Source organism: Takifugu flavidus, chromosome 14 (genome assembly GCF_003711565.1).
Source record: "Takifugu flavidus isolate HTHZ2018 chromosome 14, ASM371156v2, whole genome shotgun sequence".
Classification (NCBI taxonomy): Eukaryota; Metazoa; Chordata; class Actinopteri; order Tetraodontiformes; family Tetraodontidae; genus Takifugu; species Takifugu flavidus.
The window spans coordinates 14,445,939-14,457,680 of NC_079533.1; the positions used below are offsets into that span (position 1 = coordinate 14,445,939).

An 11,742-nucleotide genomic window follows, 5' to 3' on the forward strand; every position below is an offset into this window, starting at 1 on the left:
GTTTGCATTTAATTTTGCTTCTATTTATTATCTAAATACTTGAAGTTATTCTTTAAAAATCAACATTTTATTACCTTAAGCTCTCTAAAACAATCAATCACCCAATCAACACTGTAACAAAATGTGAATAAAGGCAAGTTTTTTTTGAATGTTTACTGGAATTTATTTCTGGTTTCTGAACCAGATTCGGTGCCAAATGAGGAGCAGAAACCACTGTTTGAGGAGTCAACGCCCACCAAGCCCGTGCAGAGTGTGGCGCCGCAGGTCCGTGAAACCTCAAGCTCCTCCGTGTGGGAGTCTGGGACTAACAACCTGGTGGACCTGTGGGACAGCAGCTCCCAGCCTCCGTCTGATACTGCACAGACCTCCAAACCCTCCAATCTGGTGGACTTGATGGATGAGGTCACCCAAGATCAGGCCCCTCCCAGCGCCGCGGCGACCAGCACCAAGCCTCAGTCCCTCCTGAGCTTTGATGAAATGATGGACGGGACGTTCTGCTCTGGTCCGGAGGATGAACCCGCCAGCCTGGTGGACCTGGCGGCCTCGGACCAGATGACCCTCAGCTACCAGCATGCTTTGCAGCACGCGTCGGGTGAGGAGCTGGATGAAGGACAGCTGCTGATGACCAATGGGGAGACACTGCTGAAGGAAGGGACTCAGGTCAGAATGGTTCAGTGATGATTGACTGAGTGATTCTGGGTTTTTTTGTTTGTTTTTCTGTAATTTAGTCACGAATTTTCTTGTTTTCACAGGCGAGTGAGGGCTATTTCAGCCAATCACAGGAGGAAGAGTTTGGCCAATCAGAAGAGACCTCGGCTAAACCTGCACCGATCTTTTATAACAAGCCACCAGGTGAGATGTTTTTACCTTTGTTGGGCCCATTTTCTTAACAACTTTATTTGAGAAGTTTGTGTTTTTGATTGTTTTACATTAACCGTCCATGAGAGGGAGACAGAGTCCCTATAAAGATGTTTCCGTTGTTTCTGTCTCCAGAGATTGACATCACTTGCTGGGACACGGACCCCGTGGTTGATGACGAGGACGATTAACTGGCCAGATGCCACCGAGTGGACGGGAGGGAGAAGGAAGTGCGCTTCGTTAAGAATAAAAACTTTCTAAAAAAGTCCAAAAAAACACCCACAAAAAAATGATAATAATAACAACGATTCTTGCATCAAATTTACTTCTGTATTATCTTTTAGATGAAAACAAACAGTAGCCACTGAAGAAAAGTGTTGAGTTTTCATTTTAAGGCTCGGATTTGTTTTTATTTTCCCGCGTGTTTGTTATTTATTTGTTTTATTTTTCTTTCTTTGTTTTCTTTTGCTATGCAGATGTAGTAGGGAAACGGGGACTTTGTCCGTGTAAATGAGTTATCACATTAACGTAGCGCGCCGCTGCATCGTAGAGACAGTGAAGCCCAGCGAGCGGCGACGCAGCTGACACACTTTAGTCTGTAGTGCTTTAACAACGGTTATAAAAGCTGCCATGTGTATCCACACTTCTTCTTTCTTACCTCTTTTTCACTTTCCTTCTGCTTTCCTCTCAAAAATTTCACCTCTGCAAGTCAGATAATCTTGCATTTAGGCCTCGTTTTAGCATTTAAACAATAAAAGATTTTATTTATTCTCTTGTCTTTGTTTCTTTCACCAACAGCCGATGAGAGTTGATTTTTTTTTTTAGTCCTTTTTCCTTGTTCTTTATATAATGAAGACTGAATGTGAGATTAAATGGCTTGTAAATGTGTTGGCTTTTCTATCTGACCTTTTTTCTTCTCCCGTCTCCTTGTGGCTGAAACAAATCTGCTCCTCTTCAACGAAATCCTCAAATTTTAAGACAATTATGCACCAAATACACAACAATTTAATGAAGAGGTTTTAATTAAATAGTTAACCAAACCAACCTCCATTTGGGACGCTTTTTACTGTTTCCCATCATTTTATTTCAATAATTATATTGCAAAATAGTTTAGTTCTTACGGCTCCCTCAAACCATGTTAAATTTAATTAAAAATAAATGAAAATAAAGATTCCAGGACAGGGAGCTGACATCTCCAGCTGATGATGTCATCAGCAGCTGTGGTCTGAAACCAGTTTCAAACAACAAACTTTAACAGATTAATTATTTTCTTGCTCAACAATAAACATCATACTTACTAGCAGCTAACATTTCCATGGATGCAAAGTATTTAGACGTCATTAAAAGCTCAGTTGTGTGACTCAGTGATACATTTAGCTCTTTAATGGCTGCAGGTGTGATTGCCACAGTTTGACATCTGCAATCAGATGTCAAACTGTGACATTCTTCATGTTAAGAACGTCCTGATGCCTCATTCTCAAAGAGCTAAAAATACCTGAGAACTACTGAGGCTCCTGCTGCTCTCTGTTTTTTGCCAGTGCAACAGTTCTTTTAGAAGCTTTATCTTTTATTGATTTGGCATTTAGTCACTCTGGCAAGTCCGGCTGGATGTGCGTGCGTGCGTGCGTGCGTGTGTGTGTGGTCTCAGAACTTGTTTCTGTTAAAATGTTCCAGGATTTCATCCTGAATTTCTCTGATTTTCGGAGTGTCGATGCTACAGTGCTAAAACCACTTTTGGATCCCATTTTTACATTTTTTTTCCAGAAATTCAGGGTTACAGTACTGACTGAACTCTTATAACCAGGTATCCAACAGTCACTTAAGACAAAATGATTCAAGGATTGTAAAGCTGACCAATTTTTAAATTCTTCTCAATTGTGCTGAGGAGAAAAGGTAAAATGGTTGAAAAGACCTTAAACTTTAGTTAGGTGACTTTAATCTGTAATACAAAAGCAAAAACATTAAACATAATCTCCAGGTTTCAACCATTTTATCTTGTTTCACACTTCGTCCACTAGGTGTCTTCACAATAATTTCAGAGCACTAACAAACTTCCTTCTCTTTGCTTTAATGTTTCTATCTTCAAGAAATATACCTTTAACTTTGATTATGTGACTTGAGAGTGTCTGATTTCTGTTTTCTGGAAACAGTAAAAATGTCTCTTCAGTAGAATTTTGTAATTTGAACAGTAAATAGAGGGCTTTCATGTCCAGCTCTACCTTCCTGTCTTCTAAGAGAGGACCTTGAACTTTCCTCTGAGCTGTTTCTGGGCATTAATCACAACCAAAGATGCTACCAGAGCGTCTGCAATCAGCTGCTTCGGCTCCTCAGATCCTTCAATATTCAGAGGAAACGGGCTCTGATTGGTTTCTGAATAAAGCACCTTTGATTAATCACCAACACCTGAGAAAACAATATATTTTGCTTTATTCATCCCAGGCTTTGATGGGAGTTTGATTGTGATTGAATTGCACACTAGTGGAAAAAGATGAACTGTTGTGCCGATGCATTGATTTCTTTATTTTGTTCTTTGACCAGCACAGATAACAGAAAAAACAAACCCAAACTCAGAAGAAATTAGTCAGTAATAAAGACTTTATTTTAGTATTTTTAAGCCCACACCTGTTTCCTCAGCTGTCTGACTGATTTCTGTGTATTAGCTGCTGCCGTTACTCAGCCTCACATGCCATGTTGCTGTGGCTTATTTTGGGTTTAACGCGCACACTTTTACCCTTTAAATGCTCACCTGTGAAGATATTGGGTCATTTTTTTTTGCACAACCTCTCCTTCTCAAAGATAAAACCATCCTGATCATTTAAGTAAACCTTCAGCAGATGGGTGGCATCACCACTGACATCGACTGCTCATGGGAGTAGAAACATTGATTTTCCAGCAAGTCGTGGATCCGATTTAGAATAAGAAACTCCTGGTTCTTCGTCACAAAACCTTTATACCTTTCATGCAAACATCTGCATCATTGACAAGTTTCTGGTAGGCTGTTGGGTTTATTTTAAGGCATTGCCTTGAAAAGTCAACATAATGCGATACTTTGTAAATGAGACTGAGCAGAAATGATTTGGAAATCCGTACAGAGGAGGGTGTGAGATGTCGAGTGGAATAAAACATCTTTGATGAACCAAAAGATTCTGTTTATTGAGAAGACATTTTAAAAATGCTGACTTATTTTAATTCTATTTTAATTCACTCACTGAAAATGTACAAAATGCAAAACAGAAAAACCACCTGGAATAAATGTTAAACAATAAAAGGGGTAAACTAATAGCAGCATAATGGCTTTAATCTCTGACCAGACCTGTACTGTAATTATGGAAGCTCTCGGTTGGTATTGTCTAACTCTGTTAATGCTGTTTCACCAGGAAGGCCAGGAAGTGATAGTTAAGCAGGGAACACTTACAGATTTTCTAAATGTCAGAGATTTCTTTTATCTGTAGACCCCACACATAAAGATAATAAATCAGGCATTGCAGAGTTTGGATCGTACTGTGCGCTCTGATAATCCCACCACACATCAAGATTCTGTCCCGCTGCCGATCTAGAATGTTGAAGCCAGAAATCTTGTGTGCTCGATGTTCTGACAAAAACAAAGAAGCATAAAGCATCACCAACCAGAACACCCAACATGAATGAGCATGTACTAGAAGAGGGAATGGGAATTTTTTTTTAACATTTATGATTGTCAGCCCCTCGGAGTCAATTATTGGGACAAATTCACTGTTGACACCTCAGTCCAAGGAATAATCTTATAAGGCATAAGATAACTGGATGAAGGGGGAAGTTGGCACAGAAACAGTACGATTATCTTTATGTGTGTACCGTGCTTTAAATAAAAATTAACAATCAGTTGTGGAGATGTGGTTTGAAGTTAGGTCAGTCCTGCAGCTCTCTGGGTTGATTCTTCTTTATTTCCATCAGCCAAAGTATTCCTTCAGTAAACATGGCTATGAGGGAGGGAAATTAAGAGCTTGATTTTAGTAAGACTGCTAAAAAGTGGCAGATTCCATCTCCTCTTGAGTGTTTCTAAAGGAGATACAATCAGGAGAAGAATGGTGTGAATAACTGAGGCTAACAGGGAGAGGCGGAGGCATCAGAAGAGTTGATGCAGAAGTTTAGAAGAGGCAGAGGCGAGGATGTGGAGTAATTCAAGTGGAAGCTGCAGAGGTCAGAAGGGTAACGCGAACAGAAGAACATCATCTATAAACAAACTTCAAGCTCCAATCTCAATCAGCTGCCAAAATCGAACGTGCTGTTTCTGACATTTCTTCATTATCGGACTGATTGTGAACATATCGGAACATTCTTAGATATCAAAAACATAAATTAAATATCAAAGCCAATGAGCTTTTCATTAAAGTTGACGTTCTCACTCCGGCCATTGTTCCAGGTTCCAGATAAAAGCAGATAAATGATTTTATTTCAATGAAATTTGACATAACACAACAACAACAATAGCAAAGCATGTTAGCCGAGCAGGCGCGCTAACGAGCCAGCAGCGTCACTTCGGTGGTTTGAACCAGTAAAATTGGTATTTGGCGTCACGGATGGCTCAACGGCCAAACACAACCTTCTCTTCTGAGTGTGATCGCGAGTCTGCAGCAATCAGAGCAGATAATAAAAGAGGTCTTCATGGACAATAGTCACAGGAGCCATGGCAACAGCAGTCTGACCTCAATTACAGGAACAGAAGAAAGGAAGGTACAACAGACAAGCGCTGAAAGGTAGAGGAATGAATGTGCTTGTTTCTTTGCTTGGTACGACTTTCTGCTCCTCCAATCAACCATGACGACACAAAGCTGTGACACATGTTTTATTGTGTAATGTGTAGGATTAGCTGCAAACACAGCTAAATGCCAAATAATGATTGATTGATTAAATCAGATCAATCAATCATTATTTATGATTGAAGGGGGAGGACAGGTAGAGGAGAGACTAGGTAGAGATAATAGAAATACATTAATAGTACAAGCTGCTGGTATAAGAGTAGAGTGGGTCAGCAGGGTCGGAGGTCAGTAGGTCAGCATACAGCTATGAAGCCGGCTAGATCTGTTGATGAAAAGAGGAGAGGAGAGGAGGTGAGGCGAGGGGATGGGAGAGGAGAGAAGAGGAGAGGAGGCGAGGCGTTTGGATGGGAGACGAGAGGAGAGGAGGCGAGGGGATGGGAGACGAGAGGAGAGGAGGCGAGGGGAGACGAGAGGAGCGGAGGCGAGGTGAGGGGATGGGAGACAAGAGGAGAGGAGAGGAGGCGAGGGGATGTGAGGGGAGAGGAGAGGAGAGGAGAGGAGAGGAGAGGAGAGGAGAGGAGAGGAGAGGAGAGGCAGTCATGACCCAGTGGGGTGACAGAGGCCTGTCAGGTGATCATGTTTCTGGACCCCGGCAGCCTCAGCCTATAACAGCATAGCTAAGATGTTAACCTAATGATTAGACGACCCCCTAAGTATGATAATTTGTCTGTAAATGATAGTAACTGGGACTACAGAATTAGTGATAATAAACTCTTTCAAAGAGGTAGGTTTTAAGTCTAATTAAGAGGCAGCCTTCGCCTACACATCCCCGCAATGCATTGAAGTCACGACAACCTTCGCAGCGCTACAGCTTCTGTTGAGCTCTCTGGGAAGACAAATCAAAAATCAAATCAGATCAAATTTATTTAGATCTCAAAATCACAAACAGCCTTTACACCCTCAAACCAGATCAGGAACAACTTCAAAAACCTGAAAAAGGGAAAAAGAAAAAATCTGAAGGGGAGCCACAGCCTCTCCCTGGGATGGACAAATGTGCACGAGATGTCACATATGGGGAGAACATCAGCAGTTACACCAGTAATAGAACCGTTCATTATATAGAGATATAGGAGTTAGAGTATAATCTATCCGTAGCTGAAGGTATCACTTGTAATAGAACAGAAGTCCAGGAGCTCAAGGCCATGTCTGGAATCAGCAGTAGAGGACAGACTCCGGCAGTAAAATGCACATTTATCTGACATGGATTTATAGATCATTTTTAAGGGTAGAGGAAAATGGAGAAAGAGGAAGAGTTGGGGTTGCACTACAGGAACACTCAGCATTATGAAAAGGCTTATAGAACCTCAGAGTTCCAACTTTAGGTATTTGTTTTCATCTGTGGAGTTCCTGGACTCTATCTCGTGCTATGGTGGTGATTCCTGTGCTCTCGACGAGGAATGGATGTCATAGTAGAGGTGACCTGAAGGGGGCGGCCCCCCGGTGCAGAGACGGGAAGATGGCAGATCTCAAAAGTGAAGGTTGGACCAAGAACCCCGTACTTCCTGCGACCGCCACCCCTGGAGTCAGCCAAGACCTCGCTGTAGGACGGAGGCGGAGTGCTCATCAGCAAAGCCTCCTCGTAAGAGGGTGGCTTCCCTAACACGTCTGGGTCTGGAGGAAGGAAGAAACAATTTAAACCTCAGAAATGATCAACATAAGATCAATTGTCATGTTTAAATCATTACCAGTCCTCTAGCCTGAGGGGCAAACTACTGGGCAACCAAAAGCTTGAGTCTGGTGGATGAAACCAACTTGGCAAACCTTGACTCAGAAGAGAAATAGGCCGTTCTTTTCTGGACTCTGATTGTATTCCTGCTGCCTACCAACTTTTCACAGTATCCATGCGCCCCCTTATTTGGTTTTTTTTGGTGACAACCCAGTCATTTCAAATTCTGATTAGACACTAACTCAACTTGCCTGAAACTGTGGTCGACATCCAAAAGTCCCTTTAACACATACAAACCATAAAGCGTTCAGAGAAATAACCATAGAGGTGTTTGTTTAATTGCTAACTTGTTTTCAGTTGCATATTATAAGAATTAACCCAACATGGTGAAATTTGATGTGACTAATTTGATGAGTCTGCCTGAGGTCCAGAGGTTCTAGTTTTGTAGTAGCTGATTTTACGTTAACATTAAAACATTAGCATTAACGTTATCATTATAACCACCACTCAGAGCCTGGAATCATTACCTGGTATGCTAACCCTGTTAGCTTGAGGAACCTGTAGAGGAGCTGGAGGAGAGCAGCGCTGGGGAGGGTGTGTCACTGAGGGTGGCTGGTAAGGTGGCGCAGGGCGCGGTGGAGGAAAAATGGGCACGGACCTTGGGTTGCCTGCCTCCACGTCGATTGGGAACTGGTGCTGCTCCCTCTGGGGCTCCTTGCGGAGGCGCTTCAGCCACAACGGCAGGAAGCCACAGATGAGGTACAGAATTGTGAAGACTGCAAAGAGCAAACTCAAACCGCCGATCATGATCATGACACCGTGGACATACTTTGACATCACCATGGGGTCCATGGTGAAGGCAGATGTTTTCACCACAGGGCAAAAAGAAGTAATTTCAAGCGAAGGCGATGTAGGCAAATTCCAGGCCACCTTGTTTTTTCAGTGTCTAGCTGTCAGGGTGCTTTCAGACTCCTCAGAGTACAGACAGTCCAAATAACTAGCATAAAACCACTACAGCAGTGTAGCAGAATATGTTATCAAAGGTAGCGCGCTATAGACGATCCAGGGTTATGCCTAGCCAAGCCAAGCCAATAGTAATCGCAACAGTAATCAAAAGATTATGGCTGACTTTTTTGCTGTAAACAAGATTTAGCATGTGTTCGGGTGACCTACAAAGCGCGCTGTTAATTGACTGTTAGTTGACTGACAGTAGAAACCAAAGCAACAGCTATGATCATAGTCAAAAACTTGCTTTGATCAGGCGGTGATCAAAGTGTTTTTGCTATCAACAAAGCATAATGGTCAAGCTCCCAATAAGATCCAGCTGAATTTACTGTCCTATTCTGGAAGCTTTAGCCTATATTTCTCACTTTATAACAGATGTTGTGGCATCTCCTTCCCTGTTTAAGAAACCACAAAAATATACAACATAAAATAACTCTTTCAGATGTTTGCTAAAATGAATATTCTACATTTAGCTTCATATTAAGATCCCTGAGGTTAACGCTGTACAGTGTAAACTGATCACATTTAAAGTAAAACTATTTATGGGTGTTTTATAATTGTTCCGTGCAGATGAAATGATAAAATATTGACTTTAATAATTATGGGTAACAACCAGTGGTCTAACCGGTGCAGCTGATGAATGTGCCTTAGGCCACCGCTGTCAAATGAGCCGCCATTTGCATTTTTCTTGTCAAATCAGCCACTCTTTGTAACAGTAAAAATGCCGTTTGACTTAATTGAAATAGCTAAACTGACTACACTGTATACTAGTAGTATAAATGTTTGACTGAATGACTATAAATGTTTTAACCAAATACTATCCTTCTCTGATTACCTATGGACTACATCTGAAAAAACTTTTAAATTACCCATCCCAGAATAAAAACACCATGCAATTTATGTGTTATTACGTTATTAGTGTTTGCATTTTCCTGATCAATAATATATATTCATGAAAGTTAACAATGATATCTGAAATGGTGAAATATACTAAGAAGTCATTGTTCCTCCTGCTGTTTGGATCTGTGCTGACCGTCTGAGTCGCCTTCTTAAAGTACACTTGCAACCGAACAGAAAAAGAAAAGTTCGTAGCCAGTTGTTGATGAGTGCAGGATATTCTGTCACCATGACAACAACGCACAGTCTGAATGAGTCACAAATGAAAGCAACTGCATAAGTAGACGAGAGAGTGCTGAGAATTAAAACCTTCTCAGTCCAAATGTGCACGTTCACTTCTCTCGACACTCAGGCCAGTGTCGGGTGCCCTGGTGGTGGGCTGCGATATTGCTCTGCTCATTTACTTGTCCTGCTGCTAACAGGTTACTGTTTGCTTTGTTCCTGTTTCCTGTACACCCTCCCCATGACCTAAAAAGGGATAAAGTGGAAGAAGACCAGATGAGACTAGATCATAAGCTGGCTGCTGTGTATCAAGGACTTGAGTGGATCCTACAGTCTGAGAACCGAGAAGAGAACAGAAACAGAAACAGAAAAAGTTCCCCTCAAATGGAAGCTTGTTTCTTCTGCTTCTTAGCAGCTCTGGGTTAGAACATCCAGCAGAACCACCAAAGAGTTCTGAAGCCAGTTGTTACCTTTTTACTGAACTACAGAAAAAAGTATTGAGTAGAATTCTGCAGGTGTTGTTGCTGATCAGTTTTCTTAATTATCATAAAAAGTACTGGACAAATACACAAATAAGGTGATACCACCTCCACCTATTTAGATTTGTGTTAATGTCTTTAGCTTCATTTTTTTGGGCTGATTAATTAATAATTATCTGGTTGAAAGGTTGTCAATCTTTGATAGGAACTTTCCATGTTCAACCGAGATAATTACATAATATTTAAACTGTCACCTATTTCACATGAGGCTTCCCAGTGTGCATTCTTGTCTGTCCTAACCCTGTCCTTTTTGCTTACTCCCTCACTTTGTTTCCACTCCAGCTGAGCTGACAACAGTATAGTAACACTTTAATGTTAGACCCATTTGAGATTCTAAAAATGGATTTGTTATGGAGCCACAGCAGGTGGGGAAATACTTCTCCAAAGTGGCTTCCAGTCAGCGCAGCTTCAACTGTTGGACCGCACATGTGTGTATGTGTGTGTGTGTTTGTGAGGGGATGAGTGTATGAGTCAGTTGTACAGCGAAAACAGGAAGCGTGTGAATTCCATGTCCATTGAAATAAAAAAAGTAACGCATCTGCACTTCCTGCTTGCTACCTGAATCAGCCAGTCATAAGGCAGCAAAGAGCTTCCTCACCCTGTCATCATTCTGGCTAAATATCTGCGTGATGATCCATCGTACTGGTAGAAGCTCCAAACTAAGAGGAGTGTAACCAGTTCGTCTGTATCGGTAGATCGAGGGTGGCAATGAGCCCAGAAGTCTTTGCCGCCATCAGAATAGTGACGTGCGAAGGACTGTCAATCAAACCATTCTCTGCAGTTCCACTGAGTAAAAATGACAATTTTATGAGGCAACAAGTGGGACGACCCCAAAATATAGATATGTACCAAGTAGCTTCACTCTGCCATGTGACGACACAGGTGAAGCAGCTCCATCCCACACAGAAGCAACGTGCTCCAGTTCAAAACCCGGTTGTAGCTTTTTTTTTCTCTTTGCAGATGGTGGTCATGAAGGCAACTCATGTGCTGCGTACTTAAGAGACAGAAGCTGAACAGATGAAGGACCAAAGGTTAATAGAAGTGTTGAGCTGCAGTTGTACACACAGAGCAACACCAACTGTTCTGATATTTGTGGAGCCTCATGCAAAGTTATAAGTGATCAGATCAGTCAGGTGTAGGCGACTCATAACAACATTCACCCAGCGTGGGGTTGGAACCCAGTGTGGGAGCAGAAAAACAAAGAAATGTGAAGTAAAACACATTGAAGGAGCTACGGCAATAAGCACTTTGGTCTATTTTAAACACATATGTCGCCAGCAACTGCAGGATGACCATGATGATTCCATCGTGTGTAATAAACACAAACAATATCTGAAGTTCCAGTTTGGTGGCATCTGCTGGTGTGAAAAAATTAGGAGGAGAGGAGAGGAGAGGAGAGGAGAGAGAGGAGAGGAGGAGGAGAGGAGAGGAGAGGAGGAAGGAGGAAGATGACAGGTAGAGGAGAGAATAGGCAGAGATCATGGAAATACATTATATTAATTAAAATAAGCTACCGGTAGAGTAGAGTTGAGTGGGTCAGCGGGGTCGGAGGTCAGTATACAACTATGAAGGCGGCGATACCTGTAGATGAATACAAGGGGGGGGGGGGGACTGGAATTGGAAGCAAAATGATGGAACTTCAATGGTCCTCCAGAGGCCTCCTGGGTCTGACAAACTCTTCTTGTCCTCATTTTGCAGGTGAAGGATGCTCTCTGGTCCTCACTATGTCATAAATACAAGAACACACACATACATA

At 42.0% G+C, this 11,742-nt stretch overlaps 1 protein-coding gene across 6 annotated transcripts in view; it reads left to right on the forward strand.

Annotated features, from left to right (window-relative positions):
• Window positions 1–4,000, forward strand: part of dbn1 (drebrin 1) — a 37,775-nt gene extending 33,775 nt beyond the window's left edge. For all 6 annotated transcript variants that reach the window (XM_057054401.1, XM_057054403.1, XM_057054404.1 and 3 more), the window contains 3 exons: window positions 185–660; window positions 753–852; window positions 994–4,000. In XM_057054401.1, the coding sequence (XP_056910381.1) occupies window positions 185–660; window positions 753–852; window positions 994–1,049 (632 nt within the window). In that variant the 3' untranslated portion in view covers window positions 1,050–4,000. The remainder of the gene's footprint in view (window positions 1–184; window positions 661–752; window positions 853–993) is intronic.
• Window positions 4,001–11,742: the final 7,742 nt, after the last annotated feature.